General features: G+C 37.9%; 2 protein-coding genes across 2 annotated transcripts; one reads left to right on the forward strand and one right to left on the reverse strand.

The window, feature by feature from the left end:
* Positions 1–1519: 1519 nt before the first annotated feature.
* LOC131771406 (tetratricopeptide repeat protein 28) lies at positions 1520–8756 on the forward strand. The gene is made up of 3 exons (XM_059087189.2): positions 1520–1611; positions 3400–6843; positions 7652–8756. The coding sequence occupies exon 2, from the start codon at positions 3408–3410 to the stop codon at positions 6825–6827; it is 3420 nt and encodes a 1139-aa protein (XP_058943172.2). The 5' UTR covers positions 1520–1611; positions 3400–3407; the 3' UTR covers positions 6828–6843; positions 7652–8756.
* Positions 8757–9082: 326 nt separating this feature from the next.
* LOC131771408 (ciliary microtubule-associated protein 2-like) lies at positions 9083–15726 on the reverse strand. The gene is made up of 12 exons (XM_059087191.2): positions 15569–15726; positions 14947–15034; positions 14481–14565; positions 13790–13875; positions 13384–13506; positions 12418–12555; positions 11912–12055; positions 11762–11822; positions 11282–11388; positions 10939–11067; positions 10330–10454; positions 9083–9650 (listed from the first exon to the last, which is right to left on the reverse strand). Exons 1-12 carry the CDS (start codon positions 15616–15618, stop codon positions 9590–9592), a joined length of 1197 nt encoding a protein of 398 aa, XP_058943174.1. The 5' UTR covers positions 15619–15726; the 3' UTR covers positions 9083–9589.
* Between the last annotated feature and the right edge of the window lie 1001 nt (positions 15727–16727).

Consider the following 16727-nt stretch of genomic DNA (forward strand, 5'->3'; position numbering starts at 1 on the left):
ATTCGAATGAAGCTTATGAGATGAATGAAAACCTTTGCATCAATTGCTGGTTTTCACGTGACGTCACTAAATTTCAGACTTCAGAACTATTGATCCTCCTGAGATTTTACTTTCATGATGTATTAGAGCAGCTAAAAACTAATATTCAGACAAATTTTCACTCCAAATGGGTTCTTGGTTTAGTGATAGACTACTCTTGAATTTCTAAGCTTTTGCGTGACGTGGCCTTTACATGACGAGCGAGAGAGCTGTTATGTTGGTTTAAAAGGTGACTTATTTAGGGAAATTCAGCTATCTGAACAGTTCTTGTATTAGAATAAAGTATTATTGTTACGTTTATGAGTTCTTAGAGAGATAAATTCACGCTTTTGTAGCAAAACTCAGTGACAGATGTTTCTGCTGGTTTCCGGCCGCCATGTTGGTGCCCATCTAGGTGGGCACCAGCATGGCGGCTCCATACAAATCTCTATAAATTTGGGAAAAACGTTTCTCCTCATATCTTCCGTAAGAAAAATTGCTGTGACATGAATCTTGGCGAGAGTCTTTACATATCTAGCTTCTTTCTATTTCCAGATTCTAGACTAAATCGATTGAACGGTTTTTATTTTTTATTTTGATCTATTTTGAATGGCGTGACACTGAAAACCAGCAATAACGACACTTTTCGGAGCTTGTAGCGCGTAATATAAACTGCTAATGAGTTATCTGAGCCATAGCAAAACAGACTCCATTCTGTAGGTATTTCCCCGTCCACAATTTCGATCTAAGTATGAAGGGGGGGGGGGGTAGGGGATATTTACCTTTCACACCCTAGAGGCTGGGAGTGGAGATGGGAGAACTTCCGGTTTTAAAATCGTAGATATATTCTCTCATTTGCTTTGAATGTCGATATCGGACAAGTAAAGTATGCATGTCTATTGTATGAAAGAGTGCTCGATTCGGTTTAACCCTTAAACCCGTAAGAGTGACCAGCATCTAATTTCTCCTTACAGAATCATCAATGAATCAATCATTAAGATCACAAGAATAATGAGTGACCAGCATCTAATTTCTCCTCACAGAATCATCAACGAATCAATCATTAAGATCACAAGAATGACCAACAAGTACGGGAGCCCTTGATTGTTAAGCAAAATCTCCTTGTCAGCACCTAAGGAAATTTATAGAAAACAGTATGGAGAATATACACACTGATCTTAGGGTGTAAAGAGTTAAGAGAAAAATGGCATAGCACGTTTATACTGTTCTGTACGTCATTGAACAAACACTTTGGTATTAGGGAACTACTGAACTTACTCAACTGGTTGAGGAATCTGACCACGATTAATTAGACAATAGGACTTTAAGAGTCAGAAATTAACGTCTCTTAACAGATTAATTGCTACGATTTCAAGTTACTCGAAAGAAAGCCTCTTCCGTCATTTCGCAGAAATTTCGTGACCATATGCAAAATACACCCGATTAGTTATGCACATAACGTCACCTGGTCAAGGCCATCAACCGGGAGAGACTGGAAGCTAATGATAAAGGAAAATAAGCTGAGACAGACCCGTACCAACTGTTTTAAAGCTGGTAAAGTATACCATACGCTTTAAGAGACAAATCGCAGGGGTAAGTCAGTTTTACTGCCTCCACCTGTATACGTACTCAATGAAAAAGAAAACCTGTAGCACAAGTAGAGGAAAGGCGATACTTTTTGTTTGTTTGTTAAGCCCATTGTGCGGGTTATTCGAAAGCGAAGCAGTGCGTTCCCTTTTTGTTTGGAATAGATACGTAGTTGAAAATAGAAAGTAATTTCGTGGGTAAATTACAATTGACCCTCTCATAGAAGCAGCACTGAGTAAGGAATAAATTGATTCACTTTTCCCGGGTTTCAGATGAAACGAAAAATACGTTTGAATCTCGTTCCTTTTCACGCAGCATGGATAGTGAGCTGTGGAAAGCCGGAAGTGATAGTGTTGCAACTATTCGTTTAACAAACATCTGTTCATGTTCCATCTGCGACAAAAAAGCAAAATTTAATCCTATAATTCATTTTTATTCTCTTAAACGTTTAAGGAAAAAAAAACCTTTAAAGAGTTTGAACCTCAGTCAACTGTAAATTAAACCCGCCATCGCCAGCGAAGGCAGTCGCATAGCATGTTTTGCTATTAGTGATTTTTCAAAGTCTTCAGTATAAATCTCTCAAAAACGTAAACGAGAGGGTATATATTTTCAGGGAGGCAAGATTTCTGATATAACTTCGAATATGAGTGATAGTTTTCTTAATTACTTTAGGGGCCTTTCCTCTGGCATCGACTGACGAAACGTCATTAAATTGATTATTATAAATATTCATTTTCGGTTTTTATGGGCTCCTGATTGCTTAGGTAATATCAAGTGGTAAACTGACATTAACTTCCTCTAATTTATAGAAATTCTCTTTGCTTTAATAGCCGAGAGGTCACCAGTTTGCGATTTGTGTGAGAATTATTTTTGTGAAGGTTACCTTTGATATGCTTGCGAAGGAAAAACATTTGTTTGTTAAAGGACAGGGTCACTCTTAAATTTGAATATCTTTTGTAACCACCAATAAATAGTTTACACTAAGCCGCGTTAGCTACCGTTTTTTTAGCATCAAAAATTGCTGTGATCCAAATGAAAATCCACTTCAAAGTAGCCAAAGCGCGCCGCCATTTTGAGTAGCTAATTAGCTTAGATATGACGTCAATTCGTCCGACTATTCATTACCACTCGCTTGTTTCGACTGTTTATCTTTCGATCGAGGTCATGGCCGCTGTTACACGGAATCTTTTCAAGCTAAAACGAGCTCTAAGTGCGGAAGAAAACGATGACTGAGAAGGTAAAACGAGTAGTCCACTAGAAACTACGATACCGAAACCAGATTTGGAAAGCAAGACGGAGAATACAAATAACAAATAAATGTACGAAAGATCGTCGACCAAAAGGCAGTCACCATAGATAAAATACTTTCTCTGCACTTTCTATCCTTATTACCCTTCACTAATGAAAAGCTAAGGTTTCAAAATAACATGGAAGGGAAAGGAGAAGGAATTAACAAGTAGGAAGACAAACCTTGCAAGATTCCTAATAAAATAAAAGCTTCTTAGAGGTATAAAATACTTCCGTGGTTTTTTCTTTAAAGAAACACTGCGTTCGTTTTAAAATGAACGGTTAAATCTAAGTTTCTAAGATACCTGCTGGTTGTCTCTTGAGAGAGTTTATCCTTTCTTCCTCAGCACACTTTTTGCTATTTACACCTTAAGAAATTCTGGCGTGATTTCCAATCACGGAGGCTTGAATTGTAAAAGACCGGATGGAATGCCATCCAATGGAAAGAACTGGATATCAAAATACGTTTTATGCAGATGAGTATAGCTCTCACATTTACCGTTTCAGATACCACCATGGAAGGAAATGGAAGTGATGATCACAGTTCCCAAAGACGTCTGAACGAATCGTCAGTAAAGCAAGGTCAGATTTTAAATCTTCTTTCCCAAGCCCGAGAGATTCAGAACAGCGGAGAGCATTTTAGTAATTACGAGCAGGCGGCGGAAATGTTGAAACAAGCGTTACTCTTAGCGCAAGAGGCATCGAACAAAGATTCAGAGGCCGAAATTTGCGGCAACCTTGCTGAAGTTTTGCTCTCTATGGATAGTTTTGACGAATCTCTTTCTTACGCGCAGAAATGCCTTGCCCTTTCCGAAGAGGTAGGTCGGAAAGATCTTGAAGCATTAGCTAATTCCTTTGTTGGTAGTGCCTACTCAAAGTTAGGAGACTTGAAAAGAGGCCTTGAATCCCACAAGAAATCCTTAGACGCTATTTCTACCACTGATGACCAGAAGCAAAGGTGGAAATGCCTGTATGAAATGGGCACCACTTTTACAGAGCTTGGTGACTACACAAACGCTACCAAGTTCTTAACGGAAAGTCTTACAGTTGCCACCGATCTTGACGATAAAGCAGCAATAGCCCAGTCCAATGGAGGTTTGGGAGCCGCGTATTACAAGACAAGACATTATCCACTATCCATTCTCCACAGCGAGAAGCATTTAACATTGGCAAGAGAAGTCAATCGGAAGAAAAGTCAGGCTGCAGCCCTTGGAAATCTCGGTAATGTTCATTTATCGAAGGGAGATTACATAAAAGCGTTTACACTTTATCGAGAGCAGTTAGACATTTCGAGAGGAATCGGAGACAAGTTTACCGAGGGAAGGGCCCTCGGGGCTCTTGGTGATGTTTACCATTGTCAAGGAGACACAAGAAAAGCAATTGAAAATTATGAAGCCTACCTTCGTATCGCAAACAGTCTCAACAACAAGCCAGCACAAGCAAATGCCATTGGAAAAATTGGAAGAGCGCAACACTCCCTTGGAGAAAACAGAGAATCACAGAAAAATCTTGAAAAGTTATTACAGCTATCGCAAGAAATTGGCGATAAAGCCACCGAGGGCTTTGCGTATGGTTTCCTCGGAAACACTCACAGATCCCTAGGAAATTTTGAAAAAGCGATTTTCATGCAAAACAAGTTCTTGGAAATTTCAAAGTTGATCGGTGACAAGGCAGCGGAAGGCCTTGCTAATGCCTACCTGGGAAGCATATACTACTCTCTCGGAGACCTAGAAAAGGCCTTGAAACATCATCAATTCAATCTTGCAATAAACAAGGAACTAGAAAATAAAGGAGGTGAAGGGAGATCGGTTGAGAAGGTGGGCAACATTCATTTTGAATTTGGTAATTACAACGAGGCGATTGATTGCTATCAGCAAAGTCTCAGTATTGCCCTTTCAATAAAAGATAAGCCACTTCAAGGTGCCTCATATGCCAATTTAGGAAATGCTTTTCAAGCCCTTGGTATGTATACAGAGGCTGTAAAGTTATACGAAGAAGCTGTACCCTTTGCTGAAGAGGTTGGAGACCAGCGCATGTTGGGACAGATGCTTGGAAATCTAGGAACTGTTTACAACCGAGTAGGAGATTATCAAAAAGAGCTTCAGTGTCATTTGCAACATCTCTCACTCTGTGAAACCTTGGAAGAAAAGCAAGGAGAAGCAACCGCTCATGGCAACATTGGAATGGTCAATTACCGCATGGAAAATTTTAAGCAAGCGATAAAACATAATGAAAAGCAAATCTCTATTTCTAACTCCATAGGAGAAATAGCTGGTGAGATGACAGGATGCCTAAATCTTGGAAAGATTTACTGGAAATTGGATGAACTTTCCAAAGCCATTGAATTTCAGAAAAAAGCTTTATGTTTTGCTGAGAAGATGAAAAGCTTAGACAAGATGGGTTCATGTCATCATGACCTTGGCATTTCTTATTCAAAGTCTAAAGAGTTTGAAACGGCCTGTGATCACTTGGAAAAATGCACTGAATTGTATGCGGAAGTAAGACGACTTCTCTTTGAGAAGGACATATACAAGATCTCTCTTAGTAACGTGCAAGCTACTGCTTACCGTCTCTACACGCAGTGTCTTCTTCAGCGAGAAAAGTACGAGGAAGCACTACTAGTCAGCGAGCGAGCACGTTCTGCTGCGCTTGCTGACATGATGGTTGTATCATACGGTCTTCATAATCCAAAGGAAGGAAAAAGAGAAGCACTCAATGGAGGAAGCCTCCGTGAAGTTGTGTCTCGTCTGGGAGGCCAGATAATCTACTATGCTCTGTCTGGAACTGGAAAGGAAAATGTTGTATTATGGAGTATTCAAGCAAATGGTGCTCCTCAGTTTTTGGGGGAGGCTACCGACTGGAAGAGTCTGCTAGACGAGGCGCTTTCAGAAATGAAAATTAAAGAAAACCCTGTGAAATGTGAAGATCGCTCATTGCCATCGAGAGGAAACACACGTCCTCTTCAGAATCAAGAAAACGATGAAGATGGGCAAAAAACGGATGGCGACCTGCTGTGTTGCCCTCCATCGAAGCGGATCACTCAAAAAGATCGATCAAGTGCATTGGAGAAACTCTATGATGTGTTGTTTTCCCGCACGTTACCTGACCAAGCAACCACAGACCTCATTATTGTTCCTGATGCTGAGCTTCATAGGATTCCTTGGGCAGCGCTTCGAAATGAAAACAACCAAAGCCTAGGGGCGCAGCACCGAATAAGATTATTACCATCCTTGACAATTATGAAGGCAATTTTTGAGTGTCCGCCCAACTTCCATAATCAAAAGGGAGCTGTAATTGTTGGGGATCCAGATGTTGGCTTAGTGTCCTTTAAAGCAAAGAAGATTACAGAATTCATCACAAGACTGGAGCATGCAAACGAAGAAGCTCAAGAAATCGCTAGATTGTTTGGTGTTAAACCCCTATTGGGAGAAGAAGCTACAAAAGCACGTTTCCTTGAAAATCTTGACACGGCAGCCCTGGTCCATATTGCTGCACACGGAAATTCTTTAACTGGTGAAATTGCATTCGCTCCGCCACCAGAAAAACGCAAGCCAGTACTTGACGAAGAAGATGTTGTCCTTACAATGGCCGAAGTGCAGAATGCAAAGGTGCGAGCTAAACTTGTTGTTCTAAGCTGCTGTCACAGTGCAACTGGAGATATCCGAGCCGAAGGTGTCATTGGAATCGCTCGAGCTTTTCTTGGTGCTGGAGCGAGGTCAGTTCTTGCCACCCTGTGGGCTGTTGATGACAACGCTACCCTGGAATTCATGCGCAAGTTTTACCAGCATTTAAAACTTGGTAAAAAGGCAAGTGAAGCTGTTCACCAGGCCACAACTGCTCTTCGGCTCTCTGAAAAATTCCAGTCCCCATGTAACTGGGCCCCCTTTGTCCTTATTGGAGATGACGTCACTTTTGAGAATTTGGAACAGATGTAACAAGATCATACGCAAGGTTAGTAAACTGTCTTGTTAGCCTTTCTTTTAAGACAAAATTTTGCGCATGAGATGAGGGACCAAAAAAAGTGCCAATTGTTTTGTAGTGTTTTCATGAAGTTCTTAGAAGTCCTGATACTGCTGGCTGGGTTGGTATTCAATATTCCACATTTCCTTGACCATGTGGTACTCACTTAGCTGTACTGCTGCATAGATTGAGTCGTTGCCAAAGTAAAATCGGTACCTTACCAAACGAAACAACACATATTTATGCTTGGTGATCTTATATTATTCTACTGGTATTCAACCCTATGGAAAGCAGCAGTGTTCTTGTTCATTTCATCCTATGATGATATTTAGGTTTGGTTTTAATATTCCATAGAGAAGCCCTCATTAGTAACTAAATGTCTATGGCATGTATGCAAATATGGCTGAGGAATAAAAAGATGAAGCCAAGTTCTGTTATCCCTTTCATTCCCAGGATCTCTTAAGTAATTCTCCTTACTGTCTGCCATACAGTTCTCATGATATTAGTTCAGAGAATTTGTTATTGGATCAACTAATAATGCCATAATCGATGTTTTTCTTTATTCTCATCACCTACCTGTGTGATTTTGTATTGATACTGTAAGGTGAATTTCTGTCTTGGTCACTTGTGAGAGTGACAAGGTTATACATTTTCTAAATAGCCTTCTGTGATAAAGGTTTCAAAGTGTTAAATTTTCGGCGAGATTAAGCCTGCATTTCAGCCGTGTGTGAAGAGACCTTTACCAGCTGCCCTTATAGAGATAACCTCCTTGATATAAACTATATATTTGTTTTTCCAGGTAAAGGAAAGAACCCAGCTGGATTAGACACTTTCCAAAACAGCTAGTGTACCAAATTTAGGAGAATCAGGTTCAGATGTATGAAACAAGAAACAAATGAATGTTGTGCGAAAGGGATTCTGATTAGTAATTAGATATGATTGATAGAGTTCTTGTTGTACTGCTAAGGAATGATGCTTTTGATTTCAAATTTCCAAAGAAGACTTAATTTTTGTTCCTCAAATTGCTCCTGATGAGCATGCCATCGTATCTGTGGTCAACAACTGTAGGGATAGGGAAAGGTGTCAAAAGATTTCAAATTAAAAAAAACAACAACAAAAGATAGCTTCCACAACATTATAGTGATAATTCGCAGCAACTTACATGTATCCATTTAGGTGTCAACAATTTACATAACACACTATGATTTTCCTAATGTGATTAAATAGAAAAAAACGCAGAAAAAAAGATAATAGAAATGACTGTAACCTTGTTGTATCAGTCCAGCAAAGAAAGAAATGCTCTGGGACCAAGTAACTTTTAGTATTTAAGCTCATTTTAGGTTAGGAAGAAGGAAACCTGATCATAGAATTCAGAAAGTTAACAGTGCCACCTAGGACTGAGAAATAAATACTATAAGAAACACAAATTTCCAAAGAACACTTAATTTTTGTTCCTCAAATCGCTCCTGATGAGCATGTCATCCTATCTATGGTCAACAACTGTAGGGATAGCTAGGGAAAGGTGTCAAAAGATTTCAAATGAGAAAAAAACAACAAAAGATAGCTTCCACAACATTATAGTGATAATTCGCAGCAACTTACATATATCCATTTTAGTGTTGACGATTTACCTAACACACTATGGTTTTCCTAACTGGAAATAGAAATAAATAGGAAAAAATGCAGAAAAAAAGATAACAGAAACTACTGTATCCCTGTTGTATTAGTAGAGCAAAGAAAGAAATGCTCTTAGACCAAGTAACTTAAGTATTAAAGCTCATTTTTAAGGTAAGGAAGAAGGAAACCTGATCATAGAATTCAGAAAGTTAACAGTGCCACCTTGGACTGAGAAATAAATACTTATAAGAGTAGAAATGACATAAATACAGTTGATCTAAACTTCATTTTTTTGTTTCAACCTGGAAAATTGTATTGGAATTCTTCATAAAGGGATGGGTCTCAAAGTTTCTTCTGACAGCAACTATCATTTGTGGAAAAATTTTAAGCAAAATCTCTTTGCAACTTGTTTTCAATTTTGTTTGTTTATTTTTTTATCTTAAGTTTGTTGGTTCCACATGCCATTCAGATTTTTTTCTTCAAGAATCAGTTTCTTGTGGTACCAGAAAATGAGATGAATATGGGCAAAAAATTGCAATTAAGTCTGATTTTGTTCTGTCCCATCATCACACTGCGCACTTCCCACCTGACTCTGACACAACTATACCAAATATAGAAAAGAAAACGACTTTATTCACTACACTTGAAGCTTAGAGCTTCCATTACAATTTGATGCATTTGCTGATAATAAGGAACGCTTCATAAGAAAACTAAATGAAGATTCTGCACTCCTGATGACATACTGTTAACATGTCGAAATTCATGTAATACCTTTATATCATTTACAGTGTTATAAATTGTTTCATGAGAAATGTTTATGGAAACCAATACCAAAATATTATTAGGATAAAAACACTTTGTAGAAATTGATTTGTGTAAAAAAAATATAACACACATTAGGAGGGAAAAAATGACTGACCATTGTTCTTCTCCCCAGAATAAAACATCCAAAACTTGTGCTCCCAAACATACAAGCTGAATTTTTTATTTACAAAAAGTGGTGCACTGAGAAATGTGCTATTCGCTGCCAAATACATTCAATTCTTCTTTGATTTATTGGTGAGCAATTTTAAATCAAATTTTGAAGTACCATTGCTTGACATGCTTGCTATAGGTAATTTTATTGTGCATCAATAGGGACCATGAAAACCTTGTCAACCTCTCGTGATTTGATCCTTTCCCTGAAGAAACAAAATATGATTCACATTAAGATTCCTTTCAGTCCCGAAATATTGCATTCAGAGTTATTTCTGATTAAGTGTTACAAGTAATGTGGGCTTTGTTGGGGTTTTGCTTTACTACACCCTGTGATAGGTCAACAAAGCTCCTGCCAATCTCTCAACCAATCAGATGTGAAATAAACCAAACACTTCTTGCTCCACAGCTAGCATTCTCTTTACACTTCAGCAGGTGTGTTCAGTTTTGCTTTTGAATTCTCATTGGCTCCTTGTATAATTTTCCTTTGCTCTAATTGGGTGCAGTGATTTCTTAAGATTTAGGTTCACAGCTTTATTGAAAAGGGCTGTATGCAAATGTGGGGCATGTTCATGTATCATGACACAGAGAATGATGAATATATGCAGATTAATTGGGCGTAAATTTTTTTGATGTAGCACTGAAAAAGATTCCAAATCACAATGGAATTTTAGAGCTTTTAGCTCTATAGAGTATAGTGAACTAACATAGACCTAGAGAGCACTAACAACACAGATAACAGGAGCGGTTACAAAGTTCAACAGCTCATCCAACAGTGATCAAATATTTGTGCTGTCATGCCGAAGTTGAAAACATTGTACATGTATAGATATCATCAAAGTGAAGTAGGGAAGGGTACTAAATGTGTTTGCATAGTATACTAACGTTAAGTATTTGTCCCGTATGAGGTCGTATCTCTTGGTTTTAGAGTTAAAAGCACTTCTGTGTCCATTATTGTGCTGTGCTTTGTCATAGCGATCCACATCATAACGCCCAGGACCAACAGGATTCTGAAAATTGATTAAAAGTAAAAGGTTAAGGTCATTCGTGTAGAATAGAACCTGCAATGAGATTTTCATCAACATTAGCCCATTGGCTGCCTAAATTGAGATAGTGAAAAAAAGAAACAAGAATTTTCCTTTGAAATATTCACTTTGGATTAGTAGCACCTGATTATAAAAGCTATATTCAAGACCACCAGGCATGATCAGAGTAACTAAATCCATGTTGCTGTCTATCAATCCTTAAAATTTGCTTGGAATTGTTTCATTTTTATTTTACAAGTAAGAAGTTATTGCTCAATTCCAAACAAGAGTAAACCAGCATAAAATGACTCCTTCCTTCTCTGGCTAGCTCCTGCTATAGAAAAAGCTATAGTTCCACCTATGATGACAAATGCAATGCTAGGGGTGAACATGACTTTCTTTTGAGCCGTGTTTACTGAATGTTGGCACTATTGCTAACTCTTCTTCCTATGAGGGTGTAGAGACGTACTGTGCTTCCAAGGAAGAATCTTCTGGCATGACGGTCAAATCTTTCAGCAGTTGAACCAAAGGGTGGTCTGACAGTTGCTTCTGGCTTTGTAAGCTCCTGAGGTGAGTAGTTTCCAGGTCCTGGGTCAGTCTAATGTGAAAAAAACTCAAAGGTTATGCACATGTTTGTTTTATGGAAAGATGCTTAACAGAAAGATATCTGAGCCTGCAAACATTGAAGGCCTATCTTGATCTGACTTTGTATTTGGATCATGATCATGCTTAAGTTGCACTAAAAAAAAAACGAGCAATACAAAAGCATCTTAGCCAATCACAACTCTGGCAAACCATGGAAAAAAACTTACAGGGTCTCTTGGGTATTGACTCAGCGTTGAACAATAGATCCTGTTGGTTGGGTATGGCGGGAAACGCTGCACCTTCAAGAAGACTCCATGGTGGTTCTTATGCTTATCTAGAAAAAAGAAAGTTGAGGAATGAAAAGTCCATGAAAATCCCTCTCCTTGGTTCATTTGCTTAGCCCATCAGATTGTCAAAAATGACTCTAAGTAAGTAAATGCAACATTTTCTTGTGTCACTGTTTCATTGTCATCTAACCGATCAGAGCACACTGCTGTTTATAGTTAACAACCAATCTTGTTTCCATTCACATTATCCAGACATCCTGATGATCTGATTAGTTAATAATGTTTCTTGTTTAGGTTAAGGATGGAGAGGTTCAAGTCATTTTTAATTCTGAATAGTTTCTTGCCTACTGGAGCCAACTGAACATGCATATATATATATATATGAGCTGCAGATAAACTAGTTCCTGTAAAATTGCCTACCTTGAAGCTCGTGTAGGAATGACTTTAAGTCATACTCTCCAGGACCCAAATTTTGCTTTGTCTGAAAGATAAAAATACATGTTGGGTCAAAGACACTTTTTTCAAAGCTTGTGTCAACCTCACACTTAAATCAGGTTATCAGATTCCTACCGGAAGAGCAAAGTAGCCTACAGATATGGGTTTGTTCCTTTCACCAGTGAACAGATCGTAAGGTCCTCTTTTGCTAACCACTCTTGCCTCCATCTCATCTGTGAAACTCTTCATCTCATACTGTCCAGGACACAAATGACTTCCCTATTCAAACATTTCAAAGAAGAATATTGATAAGTGTTTTGGTGGTATTCACCAAACAATTTAGCATAGCATTAACAGACAATTATACGTACCACTTCTGGCAGCTGCCTAGACACTTGTAAGGCTGTCCAGAATTCAACATTCAAACATTTCAAAGACAAATATTGTTAAGTATTTTGGTGGTATTCAACAAGCAATGTAACATAGCATTAATATATAATTATACATACCACTTCTGGAAGCTGCCTAGCCACTTGTAAGGCTGTCCAGAATCCGACATTCAAACATTTCAAAGATGAATATTGTTAAGACTTTTGGTGGTATTCACCAAGCAATGTAGCATTGATAGGCAGTGTACATACCACTTCCGGAAGTTGCCTCTTGTAAGACTTTCCAGAATCCAGCATTCCTACATTACTGACTGACTTTTGAACTTTCTCCTCAATCACAGCACTTGGTATCCCTCCCTTACCATAAGTTCCTGGCCCTGGCACATGACTCTGAAGCATTTCAAAAACAAAAGATAAAAAAGAAACGCATTCCCTGTAATTTTTAATTTAGTGCCATCTGTGGGTATTTGCACACTTAATACAGCGTCAATTAGACATTTTGGGAATGCTTAACCCTTTCAATCCCAAGATTTCATTTAGTAATTCTCCTTAATGACTGTCATACAATTCCTATGATTTTAGTTCTGAGGATTTGTTATTAGAACAACTTATAATCTCCTACTTTATACTTCTCTTTGTTCTCATCCCTTGTCTGCTTGATATTGTATGGATATTGTGAGGAAAAATTCTGTTTTGGTCACTCATGGGAGTTAAAGGGTTAATTATTACGTATAGGCTCAAATATAGCCCCTTCCCTAACAACACCCTTTTAGTTGAGTCAAAGACCAGACTTGAGAAAAGCATAGGGACTGAGCACACCACAAAGAGGGTGGATCTGAAACTACATTGACTAGTAAGGTAAAATGATCATGTAAACTTCCATCACAGACCAGTTAGATGTTGAACTGGAATTCTATAACTTATGCTGGCTAAGAGGATTTTAACCCTTTCCACCCTAACACAAGCATGCATATTCTCCATGATGTTCCCTATACATTCCCTAAGGTGCTGATAAGGAGAATTTGTTTCACAATCCAAAGCTTCTCTAGTTGGTGATCATTTCCTTTATTCTCGTTACCTTAATGTGAGATTTGGGGGTGATATTGTATGGAGAAACTACCAGTATATGCTTTTCACTCCAGGGGGTCACAGGTTTAATACAATTTGGCAGTGTCAAATAACAATTAATATTATTGATCAGACACTCAAGTAACACACCAGTTTTGTGGCATCAAATCTTGCTTCTCTGGTTTCACAAACACCTCTTGTGCTCCCAGGCTTTTTGCCCATGTGATCAATAAAATCAGTGATGGTGTATGTCCCAGGACCAAGAAGTTGCTTCTGTTGAAGTAAAAAAGAGTTGAAAACTTGAATAAGAAAAAATTACAAGTAAAACAACTAGATCCAAAGTAAAATGATTGTAACTGTGCTACAAACTTCTTAATAGATTAAAGGCAACAGATAAAATGGAAACAATTTGGTGAATAATTGGAGAGGAAATATTCTATCTTAGTCTAGTCCAAGGATTTACATTTTACACAAAATATGCATTTTTCCAGATGTAACCATCAATTATTGATCCAGCTTGTGTTTAAATTAGCATAAAGCATTTGCATGTAGTTACCTGTAGTTGTTTCTTTTCCCATTGTTCTTTGTACAAGAGATGAGGTATTTTTGCAAGGCGAGCTGTTTCAAATGCCCTTTCCCATCCTAAGGATTGACATTAAGTATAGCCAAGATTAATTTCATGAATAATGTATATGAGGGAAGCCTCAGCTAATCAAGTACTAGATATAGTTGATGACAGTTGGTCAATGGTTGGTAGATTGTTGTTTGCCACTGACAGATGACTGACAGTCCACTAACATCTCTACCAAGACAATGGCTGACTATTGGTGGAAAATTTCTCAATAACCAGTTGGCTAGTGGCTGATCATGGAGTGACTTCATGAATCAACTGATAATCACCAAATATACCATTGGTATCCATCATCTATCCACAAGAAGACTAACAAATACTGTAAGTGAACACATATCAATCAAGACTACCTACAGTTTAAACCATCCAATTTGAACTTAAATCTCTTTCATTACTATGTAATTGTCCATAAGCAGCCATTATGAATCTCTTGGAAGCGTGGAGTTCTTGATTTTCCAACTAAAATGAAGTGGCAGATAGTTTGCAGCAAGTTCTTCCAAACAGAATCATGGGATACTTGTCCACTTCCTGGGCAGTTATAATTTCATAGAAAATGAAAATTTAAAAGAAAATAATCTTTATACCCATTGACAAAAAAAAAAATGCATATCTTTACCAGGACCAGAGGATCTTTCAGAAACAGACTTGGGATTAAATCCACCCACATCAATGTTATATGAACCTGGTCCGAGGCGGCGATTCTAGTGCAAGAATAAACTGTCTGTTAATTAACAGCAAAAACTTATCACTTGTATGACCCTCCCTTACCCATGCTGCAATTTAGAAAGTCTCTGAAATAGTTTTTTTTCTAGCATCAAGCTATTGTAACAACCAGCAGCTATCTCCAATAAGCATTGAGACTGGCTGATTTCTTAAAATTAAAATTGTGGGCAAACTTTGTATGATGATTTTCAGCAGAATTTATGATGGCATATTGCAAAACAAAACATCAGTAGATGTTGTATTTTGTCATAAAATGTTTAGCTCTCCAGTTGAAGTGAGTGAAGGTTTAAGCACCCCAGAGGAGTTAGACCTCGTACATTCTTATGCAGCATTACTTAAATAACCAAGAGATAACCCACCACTTCTTGCATGCATTTCTTGTCATATGCTACTTGTGTTATTGTTCCAGGCGTTTTGCTTTTTGGGTGAATTCCAGCGACATCAAACCTGCAAATCAAAATTAATTGAAACCCAAAGTGTGATTAGAGCGTATTTTTACTGAGCATCTCTACAGAAAATTTTTTCACATTTAACTGTGATTTCCTCGTGTATACTTTACCATAAAAATTAAAAAATCAAAACTCTTTTGGAGGCTTTCTTGGTAAAATGTTCAGAATGTCACATGCCCCCACTGAGTAAAACTTTTAACGATGAAAGCTCTCTCAAAATTAATCAATACACGATATCATTGTGTCTTGTCAATTAACTTTATCTATTAATTGTTTGGGTGCATTCCAGAATATGTTGACAAGCCTGAACGAGTATTGCATGACCACGAGTGAAGCACGAAATTCTTCAGTTTACTAAGATCTTAAAATCTGAACTAAAAGCTTCCTTTGCTTTCTTTGATAATGCTTCAAGAATAAAGAATGAAGAAGGAATAGGCATAGGTATAATGAAGTTATTGATTTCGAAGAAACAGACTCGCGCGCAATTAACTTTGACACCAACTTACTTGTAGCGTTAGTAAATCGCACTCACCTCGAAGTCTGTACTCCGAATGGTGCCCCAGAAAATTTCTTCTGAGACATATTCGCTGGCCGTCATCAACCGTGATTCATAAGTTTTTTAGATTACATATCTTCAGATCAATATGTGACTTCGCTTGATGACTCCGCGTGAAAGAAATATTGCTTAGCAACACCGGAAAACGCCAGGCGATAATCTCGACGAGTGAAGGAGGCCAGGCTGCATCAACATCCGGAGTTGACCGCTGTGTCGTATTTCCTGCTCAGCTAAATATTTCTGTTCTAGGACACAAAACAAAAAATGAACGAAAAGCTCAAAGCATTTCCCCAAAGTTTTTGCAAAAGATCTTCATTTGGTTTGTCTATTTTAAAAAGTAGGATTTTTCTTTCTGAGACAATTACTCTCCTTATCAGTCGCTGTTTTTTTTGTCATGCAATGCACTCTTAAAATCAGAACACGTTGCGTGATGAATTAAGTAACAGCTGCAAAGGAGGCCACGATAACATCTACAGAAGGAGAACTCACCGAGAGTGAAGTAGAAAAGTTGCCTCTTCAAGAGTGCCATCCTTAGATCGCTACTGATCTTTGATTCGTGGTCAGCGGTCAGCAAAGGTGGCGGACGTGTTTTGCTGACTGCTTGTGATATGTCTTCAGTTCACTGCTCAAAGCAGATTCTTACAGCGTATTCAACCTGGCAATAGAACCTTTGTGGAATATTTAACAAATTCACAATGCGACAGCTTTTATTTATCACCAACAGAGGTTGAGAATATTATTTCTAGCCTAAGTACAAGTAAAGCACTGGGGCCACATAACATTTCAGTTTTTTCTTGTTCTGTATATTGTGACCTTTGTACCAATTTATGATATTTATGTGTACCAATGTATTTGTTATTCCTCTTTCCTGACTCTCACATTTTTAATTATCATATTTACGGTCACCCAACTATTTTAGCTTTTTAGTTATTTTGGGTGTCCCACTACTGTATGTACTGTTTATTTATTTATTTATTTATAATTATATTGTTGTAAATTCTTTTAGTTGTTTACAGTAGAAGAAAATAAACTGTTGATATTCTGCACGCGCTTACGAAAAAAAAAACAGTAGTTACGTCTCTATGACGTAATGCTTAGGAATTTAAATCCAGCAAAGTAAAGATCAAAGCGATTA

The sequence above is a fragment of the Pocillopora verrucosa genome, chromosome 12 (assembly GCF_036669915.1).
Source record: "Pocillopora verrucosa isolate sample1 chromosome 12, ASM3666991v2, whole genome shotgun sequence".
Taxonomy (NCBI): Eukaryota; Metazoa; Cnidaria; class Anthozoa; order Scleractinia; family Pocilloporidae; genus Pocillopora; species Pocillopora verrucosa.

What these genes read in the sequence shown, in the direction of transcription:
- LOC131771406 (XM_059087189.2), top strand. Translation starts at nt 3,408, where the DNA reads ATGGAAGGAAATGGAAGTGATGATCACAGTTCCCAAAGACGTCTGAAC.
- LOC131771408 (XM_059087191.2), bottom strand. Translation starts at nt 15,618, where the DNA reads ATGTCTCAGAAGAAATTTTCTGGGGCACCATTCGGAGTACAGACTTCG. An exon ending in GGGAAAAGAAACAACTACAG is followed by an intron (nt 13,507 to 13,789) that starts GTAACTACATGC and finishes TTACTTCAACAG; the next exon opens with AAGCAACTTCTTGGTCCTGG. An exon ending in AGAGGCAACTTCCGGAAGTG is followed by an intron (nt 12,056 to 12,417) that starts GTATGTACACTG and finishes ATGTTTGAATAG; the next exon opens with GGAAGTCATTTGTGTCCTGG.